The following is a 19,273-nucleotide window of genomic DNA, read 5'->3' on the forward strand; positions in this document are numbered from 1 at the left end:
AATGGCTAGTAATAGTGATTTAAGCATGAATATCAATGACTACTAATAGTAATTTAAGTACAAATATCTATGACTATTAATAGTAATTTAAGCATGAATATCAATGCCTAGTAATATTTTTATGTCGGCAATTTATTACTACTAAGCACTCGGAGGTTATTTTCCCTATGATAAATTCATTGAAGAATTATTTGCCTCGGGAAGGATAATCACCAAAAGCACAGTGTCCCGGTGTGGATACTAAAGAGATCTAAGGAATAGTTATAAATCTGAAGAGCATAAAAGGGGTTTCAGATTTTAAATCAAGTCCAAAGGGGCGTTTTTTTAACGTTTTGTGTGTTACCTTTATTTATTAAATATCATGTTCTTTGCACTTAAACCATAAAATTCAGTTCAATTCAGTTCAACAGCAATGTCGCAAAATAATTTTAAAATGAGCATATATTTAGAATTTCCAATACACAGTTCCACGCGCTGGAGATAAAAAGGTTCCCAACCTCCGTAGAGTGTTGCCATTACTTGCTTTTAAATCGTTGAGTTTGTTAATCAAAAATTCGTTAAAGTTTTACAAAATATGAAATCGATCATAAACCAAATTCCAAATTCCAAATTTGGGCTTTCAGATGCCCGTAGTCGCAGGAGATTACGTCATTCAAAATTAGATAGCTCTGGGTACCGTTGTTTTATCCCAATGCGAGAATGCATTTATACAGATTCTTCATTATTTAATTTCTTCAACATAATACAGGGCGATAATATTTGGTGGCAATGCTGATACAGCCTTTTAAAATTTTCAACGCAAAATCACAAAACGAAAACAATAGTCCTTCAGAGACAAAGCTTCTTTGGACTAAAGCGTGGCTGCATAAATATTTTTAACAAATATTTAAACCTTCATATTTTATATAAAAATTGATCAAGCATCTTTAAAAGAATTATTCTAATCATGTCAGTCAATCCTTCAAAATATGTCAGTTCAATCATCATTATCATCATCATCATTAGTGTTTTTACGAAATGTACAGGTGTGATAAGATAGCTTCGACGCAAAGCAGTTTTAGGGTTGCAATAAAATGGCAAGGGAAGGCATGGTTGCCACATTTGGCGAGAAATCGCCCATTTGGCGACAGAATTGGCGATATACCATGGACGGATGGAGAACCTTGTGGAACGAGTTCCTACCGGTTTATCCCAGAATGTTCTCGAACACAAGCCAAAAGCTATATAAACCCTGCTGGTTGCACAGTCAGTTAGTATGTGTCTCTCATCTAGTGTGTGTACCTCGTCTAGCGAGCTGATAGTCAATCATTGAACGAGTGTCTTGAAGTCTAGCGCCGAGTTGGTCGTCGAGTACATCGAGTGTGATATGAGTCTTTTAGTGATAAGAGTCTCTGTAGTGATAAGAGTCTTTTAGTGCATCGCGAATTAGTTCATCGTCGAGTTTTGTCTTAGACTGTGCTGAGTCGAGAGCTATACTCGTGTGTATCGTCGAATGAATCGCGTGGAAAGTCTCGAGAGTACTTAGAGTTCCGAGAACGACCAAGCAGAGTCGGGAGCTGTACTCTGGTGCTTTGAAGTGAAGCTGTCTCTACCTTTATTGCCTGACACTGTGAAGGCTGTGTCGCTGAACGTGTCAGCGTATTTATAACAGTTCGACGACTGTAAAAGTGATTTTGGAGCTGTCCTGAAAATATTGGTAAATAAAGTGTGTTTTGATACTTCATCAAGTGTCGTCGTTATTTACTCCAAATCTGCGAACCCCGTACGATCGTGAAGGAAGAAAATAACGTAACAGTATTATTATTATTATTATGATAGTCAAACCTCTATTTAACGAGCACACGATTTTACGAGTTATACTACCTAGCGTAGCTTTTCGCGGTATTCTCCTCGAGGTGTAAATTTCCTTGTATGAGAAACTCGATTTTTCATATATCTTGCTTCCTGTTACTTTCAGTAGTGACACCCGAATTAAAGTTTTATGTCTGAACTGGATCTATTAAGTCTCGGCCTCTCCTCAATCGCTTTTAAAGTGGAAGAGAATGTAAAGAATATTCGCATTCTTCTATACGTGCTCTCTTGGTATAAGTGGCTAGTATATCGTCTGTGTTGATGATGAAAAATAAGTTTCATAAAACATAGTCATCTCTACAATACTTTACAAATGATTCACTTCATCTCTAAATCTTTGATCTTCACTGTTGTCTGGATTTTTATTTTTTAGCAGAATAAAGACGGGGTCTTTACTAATAATATCAGTAGATACTTGTACTGAGTTTAATCTTATTGTCCAACTAGCATTTATAATTTTTTCCGAATCTTCCATAGAGAATTTCTCAACTACCAAAGCGGCATCCTAACCTTCGCACAAAGTTCAGAGATGGTTTCATTCGCTCTGAGAGGGTGTTAAATGGTTAAAAACACAAAACTAGAACTAGTTCCAAGACTAATTTTAATCAGTTCTAAGAACATTCAGTTAATGTGCTGAAATACCGCTAGCGCGTGTTACAACCGAGTTAATAGTACATGTCTTTCCACTTGCAATACGAGGATTTTCTGAAATGTTTAATAAAGGTTATAAAAAGCGCAGATTATTTACGTTAAAACTCAAGAATTCTGTATCGTTCAAACAGTAGTTAATCTGCGATAATATTACTTGCATGTAAAATGTTCTTCATTATGTTCTGAAATACAGTTTTAAAATATGTCCATCATTTTAGTATCAAATTCAACATATAATTCAATTTCAAAATACATTCTTTACCGCATGCATTTTTATATTGATTTTTTAAAAAATATTAGAATATATAACGCAAAGGCAGAATTTTTTTAAAAAGGTTAATTTTGGTTTAAGACGTAACAGAATGAATCGTCATTGATTTCCAATGGTGGCACACTGTAATATAAAATATTTTCCTAAAGGAGAAAAATGTAAGCTAGTATATAAGTTATTCGCATTATTCCTCACATTTTGTTTACCGCGTGCTTAAACTTTCCCCCTTTAAATCAGCCTTTTATTCAGAATGAGCATTTCAACAACGATTACAATCGATAGCGACTTCTCAAGTTACTGATAAAACAGTTGAAAATTATTCCAATTTTGATAAAAATGATTTTCCTCCATTTAATAAAAATAATTTAATTTAATAATTTTGCTGTTACCACTTTCTCTTTCGCTATCAGTGACAAATTGATGCGTATTTTATAGAACTCCAGCTTTCGCACGGTATTTGCTTCTGTCAATAAAATATGTAGTTCTGTTCTTAAAGTTTCTATTCCTGACATGAAGACTTAGGGAATTTACAGTATTTGTCATCAGTTCGATTTCATATGCATTGAACGAAAATAAAAAAGGGGACAGCTTTCAAATCTCTCATCAAGCAACAGGAATCTTAAATTAACTACTGCTAAACATTCTTGGATTGCAAACCACAAATTCCAAAATCATCCAAAAAAGATTTCCTCTGCGTGAATCAGGCCCACCAGCGGCCGAGCGGTAAAGTCGCTAAACACTTGTAGTTCGGTCCGAGGTTCGAATCCCGCGAACGGGCTGGCTGCATGGGCGTTTTCGTGGTTTTCCCCATGTGTAACGTGTATACGAGCCAGTTTCCCTTAGAAAGTCCTCCACGAAGGCATCCCTCCCCTTAGGCAGATAGCCCTAGTGTTCTTTGCCATAATTAAATACACACACTGCGTGAATCAACTTTCTTTGATGCTTTCCATAGCCATGGAATCCTCTCTACATTAGTCAATGGCTCAAGTTTTGGATTTTTCGTACAAATTTGTAAACAGAAACAGACCATTCCTAACTGCATTTCAATCCCTAGATATCATCACTGCCCCCCCAACACTCGATACTTCTTTTCTCGCTTCGTTATAGAAAACGCAGTGGTTTTTCATCAGTATATCCTAGAGTATTTTTCGTTTTCTCTTTCTATTTTTTTTGGGGGGGGGAGTATATATTTTTCATTTATTTACAAGTACGGAAGGGCATAGTGTTTGAATCGCTGAAAGCAGTTCTGCAAAAATAAAATCTACGTCAAATATCGTCGGTTTTCTTAGAATGAGCAAAGATTATCAGTTTTGTTAATAAATTTTCAAGTGAAAATAACGAAAATTCATCAAAATTTACAATGTGATACAAAAGTTATATTCCTTTTTCTACAATAGGAACAATATTTTATTGAACGAATATGAATGTTAATGTTGTAAATAACTGCTTCTTTTTAACTTACTCTCGCCTTTACTGAAATTATTTGTATGTAAAATATTTATTAACATTTTCTAAAATACTAATACATGACCTCACTTCAATTTGTAAACAGCTTTTGTTTTACATTACTTTGTCCACAGCAATTAATTTTAAGTTCAACTCATAACTAATTTTAATAATTAATTTAATAAAAATATTATAATATTATAACAAATATAATAATAATTTATAAAATATGATAAAAATATAATTATATTAATAATAATAACTAATATTAATAAAAATGTTTGTAAACTTAGGTTTACAAACATTTTTAAGTTTTGCTCCCAATTAAGCTTAAATTAAACAATTAAAAACTATCTTACTGCCAAATGTTTCACGTTACTTACAGTTGCTTCGATAGGACTGTAATGCAAGTAAGAGCCCACGGCGGAATTTTAATGTTAGATAAATGAATAACTTCTGCGTACGGGAGTAAACGCTACTAGCTCCCTCGGAGACACTCAAAGCCAATTGCATTTGTCCGAGACCGTATTATTCCCACTTGCTGTGCCAGTTGGTAGGAAAACATGTATTCGAAGTGAAACTTGTTTCCACATCCTGTAATCCTCAACAAAAAAAGTCGCTTCTCAATTTAATACATCGTCGATAAGTTAGCGCCTCTGTTTCGTGTTGTATATTTTCATTTTAATTTTTCCCCATTAGAAGTGACTAAATAAACTGTTATTTAGTTTTAATGTGCCTGTGTCTGAAGTTAATTAATAATTCAGACAATAATTTATCAACTTCTCATGGACAAGAAACTTCTCCGAGAAAGATTCCCTCGTAGAAGTATAAAGGAAGGCTTCCTAGATATATAATATAATTAAGTATCATCTTCTTCCGATTGGTTGAACTATTCGAAACAGAGCTTACAGTGCAAAATTTTCCCGCAGCATCCCCTAGTGCAAATTTAGGCTCCCACATATTGCGGGTTACGTAAATTTTAGACGAAACGCAAGGTTTAGTGGCACTTGTGCACAACAAACATTCATTGTTAGATATGTTAACGGTAGTTTATATAGTTTTGAAGCAGTTCCATATAAAACCACACTTTTTTATTAACTTTTCATAACTTAGAACAGTATTATTAATTTGTATTAAATGGAGGATTAATTTTCTTTGCAAAATTTTGAGCTACTGAACTGTACAAATACAGATTTTAACAAAATGTTCATATTATAGTGCGCAGAATGACAAGTACCTTAAGAAATCAGATAACATTAAAATATCAAAATTACCTAAACCACAACACATTTTGAAACACAACATCTTTATAACAGGATTATGAGGGAGACATTTCGTATACATATTTCGATACTATTAATAATTGTTTGATACTTTTGTTTTATATACCAAGTATTAAAATATAATTACGGATTTTGTATTTAGTTATCTATTTTTGGTAAAGTGTAATCAAAATTTTTTTATGTCCCAGTGTAATGCAGCGCGTGGAGACTTTTAAGAGAAAGCTACGCCAAAAAATTAAAAATACAGGAGCATGCGCATTTAATAAATAGATATCACGTAATTTATATTTAAATTGAAATAATACAATTGTGTGTTAGCTGTAACTGTAATTCTGCTTTTTTTGCTTTCCAGAAACATAGAGAAATTACGGGAAGCATATTTCACAAGTGCACATTTCTGTAGCCACCGAGGGAGTGGCTTCTAGGATGGACCAATGAATGGAATGAACATCCAGTAATATTTCTGTCATGTCACATGACCCTTCGCGTGCTTTAAGATTTAAGCAAGATGGTTGAAAATATTTTGCCACGCAATTTTCTGTACAAAATAATTAAACCATCGTCGATTTCTTCTGAAAATTTTCACTGCCAAGTTAGATCAAATCTAAGCAATTGTGAAGATTTCACTACTTGGTTGAAAGCATTTGAAATAAATAAAAATCCATTTTGGACACTTCGCAAAAATATCCATGTGAAATATTACTTAATAAGTGGTAAATAAGATGAAGAAAGAAATATGTCATTAACATCTGAGCCCAAATGCTATCTTTACATAAAGCTGTGCATATGAGAAAAATATTTACACCAATTATATATGTAAATAGAAGTCAGCACTTTTTATTGCAGTCTATATGAAAAAGATGTTTTATAATAATAGCCAATGCAGAATTTTATTCAAAGTGAACTTTACTAATTTGCATTCGTATGCATTTTTAGTGTGTTAAATTTCACATACAATAACTGCTCACTGTTAAATATACTGTCTACACAAATACTCAACAGAATGAATTTATCTTATTCACAACGAATATATTCAATTTATTAACATATAACTTTTAATGTTAACAATGGATATAATCAGGTTATACACAATATGTATTCTGAATCTTACACTTTAAAAATCAGAAGAATGCAAGCACTGAAATAAGAAAACACTAGATTCATTGTAACACTTCCAGTCCTTCTCAGCTCAATTAAAAAAAAAAACAAAAAAACTATGCATTTGAATTCTATTAATCCACAGGTGTTAGTAAATACATAATATTCGAGGCTCGTTGTACTTGAGTCATTTTCGTGATGTAAAGAGCGATGATATGCCGTGAACATCAATCCAAATATTAATGCGTGATAAAAATCGCGACAGTGAAATGTCAGTGATTAATTATACTTGTAAAATGAAAGCACAACGAGATTTTCTACTATTACGCCATACATTTATAACTTTGAAACAAATGCAAATTGAAACGGAAACAACATACGCTCACTTGTAGGAAGATTTAGCTTCACAAGAGCAATAGAAGCTCATTGAACCATTTTCGAAACTCCTCCCTCAGTGGCTATGCTGATGTGCACTTGTGAAATATGCTTACGGGAAGCTTGCCGTGACTGACTAAAAAGCTTGTAAAAGCCGGAGAAAAAATCTCGGTTCAGTTGTTTAGATAACTGTTGTTGTTTACTGTAGCGAATTGTGATGAGATCGGATTATATTTCTCTGCACTTTGAATTCTGTTCTATATAAAGTTTTATTAGTTTAAAATATAACTACTGTGTGATATTGGGATATTGTGCGAATATCTGTAAGGAAAAATTTCAGCATTTTGTTTTATCTCTTGTGATAAGAAGGAACTTTATTAACTTTTCATCAGACTTGCGCATTCAATCTATTACGAACCCGTACGCGAGCAAGAATATTTTAAATAAAAATGCCCTTTTTTGTAATCCACATAGTATTGTAATATGTACTGAGGGTAGCATTATGTAAACAAATTAGTATTTTTTCTCAAAATAGAAGAATAATATACAATTAGAACGACCTATGTTAAAAAAAGAATTATATTTTTTTTAAGCAGTATACCTTTATTTTTAAATTTCACTACTCCAAAACCAATTATTTTTTAACAAAATTAAAGATAATTTCTAAAATTTTTTAGACAGGCAGGGTGGTTGCTTATATTAAACTAACTTGGAATCTACACAGTTGATAAAACTTTTCTGAAATTCTGACCAATGGTTCCGTAGAAATCATCCACGCAAGCAGGACATTTATAGTTGTGAGAAACCTAGCGTCGTTGCGTAGAAATACTCAAAGCCATTAGGCATAGGTTTGAGCAAAAGACTGTTAAGTAGATAGAATTGTCAGAATAGTTTGATACCTTCGTTGAACTATAGAGGTTTTATTTCGATTATCAAAATAATTTTTCGGGATAAATATGCTAGTTTGGAGTTTTTAATCGAATTCACCCATACAGTCCGAATAACAGCAGTTGCTAATCCTTACATGAAAATAAAAAGAATACTTACAAGCGCTGGAGCATAGAAGGTGGTTGTTGGGTCCAAGTTGGCATCCGTTTGATAGGAAGATGCGTAGGAAGGTAATCGAGGGTAGAGTCTGGTATCGTACTGACTTTCTGGACTCACGCCTGTCCTCTCATAACAAGAATTCTGACCAGACGATCCGCCAATCACAAGCTATGAAGAGAAATGTAATTTGTAAGCTTTTTTAATCAATTTATGCGAATATGGTGTATTTTAGATAACAATATTAAATAGCACAACACCACTCTTCAGTAATACTTGTAGAAGTACAGGAAACCTCCTGTCTTTGAAATATGAAATAAACTCAAAATGAGATTTTTTTTTAGTTTGAACTTTGTCAAAATGTGAGATTTCAATTTCCAGTATTTTTACTTCGTTGTACGAAGTAAAAAGGAAGTATTGTAATCACGAAAAGTTTCAGGCAACATATTTCAACGAAGTATCCATTTTGACCGCTATCGAATGCAATTTAACGATGTTTTTGCTTGATATCTGTAAAGGACAGAATAAAAGACTCTTTTCGGTACTTTTCCGTTTCGCCGGCGCAAATATCGCCAAGCAGACTTTATTGGCGACAACATACAGTATACACATAAAAAATATTTAAAAAATTTTAGTTCTAAGAATTCTTTTTTTAAAGGCATAAACATTTTAATATCGCTTAAAACTTTATAAAAAGCCAATAAATAAAGACAATAAATTTGTAAAAAGACATTAATTTAAGAATTTACTATGCTTTCATGGTTCAACAGCCTGATTTGCCGGTTCATATCACGTGACCCCAAGCGATTTCATCTCACGTAAACTACTCTACAAAAATCTGACGCTCTCAGTAATTATCTACATTAATTTCAAGTTAAATCTTAATTTGGAACACAAGTTTAAATGCAAGAAATATTTCAATGCGTACGAATAGCTTACTCAGAAATTATGTAAAACTGCAGTGCTTTACTTCACTAATGCATTCTCATTAGAATTTGATGAATTTAACCCTTGACTTTCCTTTTCTATATTTTCGGCTTCGGGTAAGAGCTGTGATTGCATTCTAATTGACTTAATTACCCAAAATGGCCTTAGACATAAAACCGAACTATCTGATAAAAATTATATGCCAGTATTGAAAGAAACAATCAATCTGATAAGAAAAAGCTGCGGCTTGTTTTGAAAATGAGGCGTAAACGGTTACCAGCGAGAATATTCCGTTTGGCATCGGTTGTACCGTTATTGGCGACTTTATCACTTGCGCCGGCAAAACGGAAAAGTACCCTCTTTTCCTCCAAAAAAATTATAAAACTGCTTTAAAATTAATTCTGAAGAGAATTTTTCGTGGCGTCTGTACGAACGTATGTACGTACGTACGTATCTTGCATAACTCAAAAACGAGAGCCTCAGAACGTTGAAATTTTGTATATAGGACTGCTATAACATGTAGATGTGCGCCTCGTATTTTGGTTGCAATCGGCCGCGCCAAACGTATATAAATATATTTATATATATATCCACTCGTTACCCGGCTCAGTGATCTCAGTTTCTTTACTCTTATATGTTTGTAAATTGTACATTTTTTGCTTTAAAAATGATTGAATTATGTTGTTTTTATCTTCCGGTTAAGGTTTTTATGCCTTTCGTAATTCTGGAAGCAATATCTGTACAATTATCAAAAATTTAAAAGCTGTTTAAGTGCGGTTAAGTTTTAAATAACATGGCGGACATATTTGTTTACATTTGAAACAGCAGAATTGTAGATTTCTTGCCAATCTAGAGAGACTAAGCTTCGCAACACAAAAATAACGCCTTCATTTATTATTGCGAATTAAATCATGCTTAATCCTTTCTGGAATTTCTTCGAGGAAATAAGTGTTTAAGATTTACTTCGTAATTTTTCATGCAGATATTTTGAGTTTTTATGTATTTTTGCCTTCTCGCGAAGTGAGAACTGAATTAGTTGAATGAGAAATACTAAATCGTCTGTGAAAAACTGTTTCTGTTTCGTTTTGTTTGCTTAATTTCTTTCATACATCGTTTTAGTTTTATTATAGTATTTGAATAGAACATGTGGCAACGATAATTCTTCAAATGATATAAATTTTGTGCATTCAGAGTATCGTTATAGTAAATAAATATAGTGAATTTTAAAGAGTGCATTTATTCTATTGTGGTTTATGCGCTGTCGACGAAGTAAATTTAATTCAATCCAATCAATTTAAATGCAATTCAAGAAAAAAATGCATATAATTTAATATTCTGTACAAGGAAGTCATGTGGTGTACACATCAGATTTTTTTCTTATGAAGAACAATATAAGAGATCAGTTAAAACGTCTTGGTCTAAGTAAAAACTAGGCTTTAGTTGAAAGATTCTCAACTATGTTTGAATTAATTTCTTAAAATACACAATGCAAAAATGAAGTTTTCAGAAGAGGTTTCTTTTATGTGCTTTTTTTTTAAACATAAAATATAGTGTGTTTGCTATACGTAGCCTAACAAATCTTAATCCATTCTGAATACAATAAAAATTTTCTAATACTAAGATATTTGTTGCGTTTTTCAAAAAAAAAACAAAGAACGGCACACAAGAAACAGAATGACACACTTTTAAAACAATTAACTGACAATATTTACTGGAAACAAGAACACCGTTAAAAAAGATAATAACAACACGTTTAATTTAAAGATGACGAATAAGTAATGTTGGTGCGTATAATTTTTTCTAAGAAAATGTTTCATGCGTGTTGTCCTATAATGGAAACATCCAAAAAAGTAGCTAAATTAAAGTAAGAACTTACAGTGGTGGCCAAAATTGTGGACACTTTTGGAAATTTTTATGTTTTTGAACTTTGTATGCTTATAGAAAACGTTACGTTTCACAAAATGCAAACTTGTATATATCATTTTAAAGAGAATTTATTACTGAATTCAATACAAAACACAAAATTCAATTATTTGCAATACAAAAAAACTTAAACCATAATAGTTATCGATATACATTAGATAGTGATGATTGCAGTGAGTTATCAATACTTAATAGGGTACCCTTTATTTTTGATTACAGCTTCACATCGACGTTTCATTGAGCTGACAAGAGTTTTAAGCTCTTCTTTCGTTATTACATGATGCCAGGAAACAATTATAGCCTCAATTAGTTTCCTTTTATTTGATGGGCGCCTCATTCGGACAAGAGATTTCAAATGGTGCCACAAATTTTCGATAGGATTGAGGTCAGGACTGTTTCCTGGCCATGACAACAATTTAATGCTCTTTGTACGAAACCACTCTCGATATTTTGGCCGTGTGGCAAGGAGCAGAATCCTGCTGAAAAATAAACGAAGCATTGTTGGGAAAGAGATCTCTGATGGAAGGTAGAAGTTTTGGTTCTAGAATAGTGTCAATGTATTTTCTGGCATTCAGTGTCCCATCGATGACATGAAGGCGACCAATACCATCTGCTGACATGCATGACCAAATCATAACACTAACTGGGTTCTTCACAGTTGCTTGAATGCAGTCAGGATGTAGCTCTTCTCCTATTCTACGTCTTACATATTTTCTCCCATCACTACCGAATAACGATATCTTAGTTTCATCACTCCATATAACTTGTGACCACTGATCATCTGTCCAATTAATGTGTTCCTTTGGCCACTGTAGTCTTTTTTTTTTCGTTGCTGAAAATTAAGATAAGGCTTTTTTCGTGGAATTCTACCTCTCAGAGTCCAACACCTGTTAATCTTCTCCTAATTGTTCTTGAACTGACAGAAACACCAGCATCATTCAGATCACTTCTGATGGCCGCTGTTGACATTTTTCTATCTTGGAAACATAGTCTTTTTATTCTTCTGTCATCAATAGATGTGGTGCACCTTTTTCGGCCTTTTCCTTCTTTGTTTTTTATTGAATTTGTTTCCTGATATCGTAAACAAAACTTTCGAACTCCAGATGTAGTCACTGAACCACCCACCTGTCTTGCAATTTCAGTATAGGAAATACCACTATCTCGTAACACAATAATATTACATCTCTTTCTAGGTGTCCAATCTACTCTTTTATTTGATGTCATTGCTTCTTGACTAAGTATTAAAAATTTTTACAAAATTTCCTACTTGTAATTGCAGTGTATAAGAAACAGAAGAAAGAAAGATATAAGAAACAGATTATAAGAAACAGGTCCTCCTTCTACAGAACAAAGCAAAATAATGAATTGTTTCAGGAGTAAACATGATGTCAGCTTCTACTGGCAGTTACTAACATTTGATTGGTTCTCAGAACAAGAACAGTGATTGGCCAGGAAAGCTAGACATTACAAACCACTTCATAACTGTGTTTTTTATTTATATTAAAGTACATATAACTTTTTTTGTATTGCAAATAATTGAATTTTGTGTTTTGTATTGATTTCAGTAATACATTCTCTTTAAATGGAATAAATCTAAAATGATATATACAAGTTTGCATTTTGCGAAACGTAACATTTTTCTATAAGCATACAAAGTTCAAAAACATAAAAATTTCCAAAAGTGTCCACAATTTTGGCCACCCCTGTAAGTTACCCTGCTAAAAATTCCCCAAAGAAATCAGGAAAGCTTTCTACTGGTTTCTTCTGACCTTTATTGATTTCTCTTGATCTTCCATGGTTTTTCTTTACAAGTCAATGGAATCCTTTTGACACCCATACCCATACAACCAGCATCAATGTCAGTATAACATTTTCTCTGTTTGTACCTTTCTTCTTTTTTATCTTGACCTTACAGGTTTCTTAGTGGTATCAATAGAATCTTAGTGGTTGCAATACCATCGAAACGGACGTCATTAGCTGTACAGATATGAGTTAAACAATTTAATCAGTAGTAAGCATGGTTTTCATACATACGTGATAAATTATAAATGAACAATTTTAGTGTTTTTCAGTATAATTTAACATTAATTAAAAGATTCCTATATAAAGAGAAAGAGAGATTTTAATGTAGGAAAAACATGCCTTTAAAAGATTTTATAAGTTTCTAAAAAGTTATTCTACATTGGTGAAAAGTAAGTTGTTGACCGAGGCGTTTAAAAAAAGGGGGAGAAATGAAAGGCAAATTTGGGAATCAAACAGTCAAGGTGTTACAGGATGTAAGAACAAAATGCAAATGATCGCGCCAGCTAGCCAAAATGAGAAATACTGTGAAATTTATTGTACAACGATAATTTGAAATTTCAAGGCCTAGCTTCCTTACGAGGATCCATTCATAAAACTTTGTTTGTAAATTTTATATAACATTAAGGGGTACAAGTCGACATAGATCTAGATCATCCGCACGGAAAAAATACTTGTGTTTTTCTTTTCGTTATTAAAAAAATATTAGAAGTTAGTTCAAATGACCCAGTATCAACAATGCACCCATGATTTTGTTCTTGTAAGAAAAGGAAAGAAAAATTTTAAATATATTACAAATCCATATCAAGATTAAATTGAAAATTTGAACGACACATATATTTGAAGCATTTGAAAGATGACTGACATGTGAAGTGGTAATTATATTTTGTGTTTCATGAATACACTTTCAAAGCGATATATTTTTATTTCCATTCTGTTCTATCGTTTGAAGTTGATATTTTCTTATGAATTTGCTTTGTATACTCTTCGAGATTGTGGCCTTTTTTTAATTCCCAATTGATAGTTTTGCCATTCGATAATTTAATTCAAATTAATTTCCATGGCGTTTTTTTAACTAACCAAGTATTTCTTAGCTACGAGTTAATGACTCACCTCCATCAAACCTCATAGTTGCTTCACCTCCATCAACCCTCAGAGTTACCTCACCTCCATCAAACCTCAGAGAAATCTTCAGCTGCAAATGCCATATATTTTTATTGGTCTTATTTTCATAAAGTTGGACATTTTGCACTCCATGTGATAACCTTGGTTGATGGATTTTCCATTCGATAATTTTCATTAAGTTGGACATTTTGCACTCTATGTGATAACCTTGGTTGATGGTGGTTTTTCCATTCGATAATTTAATTCATTCGATAATTAATTTTTATTCATCTTATTTTCATTAAGTTGGACATTTTGCACTCCATGTGATAACCTTGGTTGATGGTTTTTCCATTCGATAATTTAATTTAAATTGCCCATGGAGTTTTTTTTTTTTTAACTAACCAAGTATAATGCCTCACCTCCATCAAACCTCATAGTTGCTTCACCTCCATCAATCCTCAGAGTTACCTCACCTCCATCAAACCTCAGAGGAATCTTCACCTGCAAATGCCATATATTTTTATTGGTCTTATTTTCATTAAGTTGGATATTTTTCCCTCCATGTGATAACCTTGGCCAAATCTTCATTTTCCTTTTCATGCAACACTATTAGCGACTTGTAACGGATAGCAATATGAATGAAAGGTTAACATCACTTTTGTTTTCACTGCAAAAACTTGGCTTCGTGAGGGAAATGGAAAGCTTCTTCCAGGGTTCTAACCGCTTAGCTTGCGAGACTCTTAAAAGTGTAATTTAGTCTCGGCTACGCAAATGGGGCAAATTCAGGCAATGAAAAGTAGAGATATTTGCTATTGTTATTTTAAATACTCACGTATTATCACAGTCCCCTTAGTAGAAATCTCCAAGCCCTGGCAATCTCACGGCGCATAACACTTTTTCAATTTTGACAACTAATGTAGTTATTTTCATATGCGTTCTTTTTGTTGTTTTCTAAGTTTCAAAGAATTTTATGGGCAACTTGTGATTACATCTTATCTTGAACTCGATTTTAAAGTACATGCTTAAGGAATTTTCCAAGCAAATTTTCCATTTCTAGAGCAGAAGAACTGGGGTAAATGTTCTGCAAGAATACTCTACGTTTTCGCAAAATCGCTAAAGGCACAATGCTTTGAATCTCGTCTCAAAGCGATTGCTGTAAAATTTCTACCAGAGCAAAAGAAACAAAGCCCAAATAGATATATCGTAAGTAGATCTAATCTATTGATTGGTTGTGGGGATAAATACCTAGTTGAAACTTAAAAAAATCGAGCCCTTATATGCAAGTACTTTTTTTTTGAACGCCGGAAAGGAAAGGAATCAAATGTGTTCTCACCAGGATTCAAACCATAGATCATCTAATTATTAACTGGGTGTTCTACGCCGTACAACGGTTGTGAAAATTAAAGAAGCTCTAGAACTTTTAGGGACATGTTGTGGAAACAGCCTAAGATTAGTTGAAGTTTTAGATTTAGACTTTTGATTACTCCCAGAGTTATAAGCAAATAGTTTCGTTATTAATAAATGTTTTACGAGTTATGGTGTGCATTTTTTATTTAACTTTTGAGTTAATAGCGAAGTTAGTGGCAAATTGACAGCTAATAGGCAAAAGTCTGTAATTCGCCTAAGTAATTTTTAAAAGGTTTATTATATGCTTAGAATGTTTCTTTGTGCGAAGTTCGCGTTACTCTTTTACGCTTCCACATTTTTTTATTTATTTATACTCCGTCATTGGCCATTACACAGAAAAGGACGGATGCCCTGTGGAAGACTTTTCAAGGGCACTGGACCGTTCCGCTTCATACCACGAAAGGAAAAACCACAAAAGCGCCCATGCAGCTAGCCCGTTCGCCGGAACTCGAACGCCGGACCGAACTACCAGTGTTCAGCGAATTTTACCGCTCGGCGGCTGGTGGCCTATTTTCCCCCATTAGTTTCATTTCAAATAATGCGGAAAAATAAACTCAACGCTTCTATGAACTAGCTTACTATGCTAGGACGTCAACCAGAAAAGATTACGATGGTGCAATTCATGCAATGAAGTGAAAAGATATATCGCTCTGATATGACAATAAATATCAAAATAAAAGACATCTTCTGTTAAATTAACGCAAAACTGCATAAATTTGAAACTGCGTTTTTTATTTATAGTAGATATGAGAAAACATATATACAAAAATAAAAACTTCCTAAATGCAGGGTATTGTTCATATTTAATACGATTAGGGCATTTGAATTTTCGAATCTCATGAACCTGAAACGATTCGTTCCCTCTTTTCTCTTCATTCGAATTCTAGCCTAAAAGGTCGCTGAATAGTTCGACTCAAAACTTTGAGAGAAGCTTTCATTAAAGAAGAACGAGATCTTTTGTAATTTCAGTAAACAACATGTACGACCAATATCACAACGTGGCGGCCCCAATGCCGCATTTTTATGTTTTGATAGAATTTTGCAACTCATATTAAGTGGGCAACAAAACTCTTGAAACAGTCTTTCCCTGTCTAATTGTTCTGATTTAGAAAGGTTTTTGAAAAATGTAAAGAAAATTATATGTTATGTCAGTTTTTTCTCAAATAATGTTTAGAAATAAACCTTAAGATTCAAGAGTTTAAATTAATTAATTAATTGAAGAATTTAATTAGTTTTAATTTGTAGAGTTATTCACTATGTAATTCTAAGTTAATGTTGGAAGTGAAGAATCTTAAGAACTGATAAGCGAATATTCGCTTAAGTTCGAACGACAAGAAACAACAAGATAGAAGGGTAACTAACCCTTTATTATTCCAATAAGATTTAACGAATATCCTCCTGGGAGTGTACAAACAAAGCCCTCACTTGGGCTTGAACTTAAGAGACTAAGAATCAAACTAAACCTAAGATTAACTAAAGAAATATAGCCGAAGCTATCAAGATTCAAATCGAGTTGACCCCCTTAACTTATTTGACTACGAAGCTTAGCAAGGGCCTGAGTATGGCCGAGCGTAATAACAGCTTTGAGAGAGAGAGAGAGAGTGGCCAAAAAGGCAGACGCGCGTAAATCAGAAACTCTGATTCTCTCTAACTCAGTAAGTAACTTCGTGGTTTAAATACCGCTCCTCCTCATTAAATATTCAGCAAGATTCCAAAACTACGTTCTGGCCGGAAGTAGTAAGTTGAAGTTAAGAATTTGACAGGAAAGGAACTTCAACTTAAAATTTAACTGTTAATAAAATTAACATAATCCTTACAAATTAATTTACGTTTAGAATTTTGATTAATTTCACCTTCTTTTGTTCAGTTTCATTTTAAATTATCTTTATAAATACACGTAATTAAAATTGTATTCTTAAATTCGTTTTATATTAAACGTAAATTCGAAAAGTTTGCTTTAATTAATCTTTAATTAATTAATCTTTGGATCTTTTCCGTTGTAACGTAACATGCGTCAGACAACGTTTGATAGAAAGATAAACAGATATTTGTGTGAACATTGCTTTCTGGCTTATTGTTAAATTAAATGTCTTGTTCTTATCTCTTGCTATAACAATTTGCTCCTTTTCAAAGTAAGTACTGTCAATAAAAGATTTTTAGAAGTCTTTCTAATTTTATTCTTTGTTTATTGAAACAAACCTAAGAGATATTAATGCAGGAAAGTTGTGATTTGATAACAGAAATATGTTTCCTTGCTAGACTTATCAAATTGGCACGCATATCTTTCTACGGAAAATTCCTCAACGCCTATTATCTTAAAACATGAAAGATTTAAAGCTTTCAGTTTTAAATTATCTGTATTATTAGATGAAGGATTCAAAAGATCCGGTATTTGAAACTTTCTGTACATTTGAGAATCTTTTACAATGCGTCTTACCTCTGATATTAGACTTTAATTAGTCTTTATTTGCAAATATTGTGTTTACTAAATCCCTGACGCATTATATTTTTTTAGATTACAAGGGAGGGAGAAAACATTCCAGCAGTATTTTTAAATTATAGAAAGCTTTTTGTAAATGCATTATTAAATGAACACGGCAGAACAAATATGGGCTATCTACCTAGGTCTTGAATACTTTCGTGATAAGCTTTCTATAGAAAACTTACTCGTAGTTTTACAGACGAGAAAAACACAAATACCCATATAGTAAGGCCCTTACTATTCGAACGGTTAGGGGTCGAACTACTAGTATTCCGCAATGTTCTCGTAAAAGATAATGTTTATTTCCATGACATGTGATACATTTTCATATGTCATGGAAATTTACTACAGATTCCTACACTCAAATTCCATTGTAGAAATTGTAAGTTTATTATTCGTCATAGATGTAGATATTGGCAGCTTACTACCAGAGAAAACACGGTATAACGTAACGAACTCATTCTAGAAGTAAGCAACATACAAATGGAAACTTAAGAACGAAGCCACAATACTTCCACAGTTCATCGTAAACTTAAAAATCCTTTGCCTTATATTATACCTAGCAGTAGCAATAGAAGACAGACCATCAACAGAGCAACCGCACCATCATTTAGACTTTCGGTTTGTATGCTCTATCTGGTACTATCCACCATCTGACGCTCAGCGGCATTTATTAAAACAATTTAGTGTACATATTACGTTACAATGGGTTAATGTACAAAACATAAGTAATTAGAAATGTTCAGTACGTAATATAACTTTCAACTTGGATAACTTTTAAAATAAAAATTTAAAAAAAATCTGAAATGTTTCAGATTTTAAATTACGTCCAAAGGGGCGTTTTTTAACATTTTGTGTGTTACCTTTCTTTATTAAATATCATGTTCCTCGCACTTAAACCATAAGATCCAGTGCAACAGCAATATCGCAAAATAGTTTTAAAACGAGCATATCTTTAGAATTTCCGATACAGAGACTCACGCGCTGGAGATAAAAATGTTTTTTCTGCACAACGTTGCCATTGCTCGCTTTGAAATCCTTGAGTTTGTTAATCAAAAATTCGTCAAAGTTTTAAAAAATAGGAAATCGATCATAAAACAAATTTCAAATTTCAAATTTGGTCTTCCACATGCTCATATTCGTTGGAGGATTACGTTATTCAAAATTCGATGACTCTATGTACCGTTGTTTTATCACAATACGAGAAATATACATACATTTATGCAGATTTTTCATTATTTAATTTCTTCAAATATAATGCAGGACTCTAACATTTTGTGGCAACAGTTTGAAAAGTGAACCGACATTTATGAGTCCGACGCAAAATGCCAAAACGAAACTAATAGTCCTTCGGGATTCAAATCCCTTTGGACTAAATATAAATATAAAGTCTATGTAGAAGTCAACATATAAATATATGTAAAAGTCCATATGAAGAAGTCCATATCTTGTAGAATGTAGCAGTAGCAACAGGCAATTCCACATAAACAACAGCACAAAACAACCCACTACTTTGATCTCAAGTAAAAGATTGTCTTCTGTCACAAATAAAATCTCGCTGTTTGGGGCTCCGCTCATATTATGCTTATTGTAAAGTTTAGTACGATA

General features: G+C 32.9%; 1 protein-coding gene across 1 annotated transcript in view; it reads right to left on the bottom strand.

The window, feature by feature from the left end:
• Positions 1-19,273, bottom strand: part of LOC118195907 (Iroquois homeobox protein 5a-like) — a 167,777-nt gene that overhangs the window by 73,187 nt on the left and 75,317 nt on the right. The window contains exon 2 of the mRNA XM_035367247.2: positions 8,023-8,190. Within this exon, the coding sequence (XP_035223138.2) occupies positions 8,023-8,190 (168 nt within the window). The remainder of the gene's footprint in view (positions 1-8,022; positions 8,191-19,273) is intronic.

The sequence above is a fragment of the Stegodyphus dumicola genome, chromosome 5 (genome assembly GCF_044657685.1).
Source record: "Stegodyphus dumicola isolate Sdum_Otavi_A_Nest chromosome 5, ASM4465768v1".
Classification (NCBI taxonomy): domain Eukaryota; kingdom Metazoa; phylum Arthropoda; class Arachnida; order Araneae; family Eresidae; genus Stegodyphus; species Stegodyphus dumicola.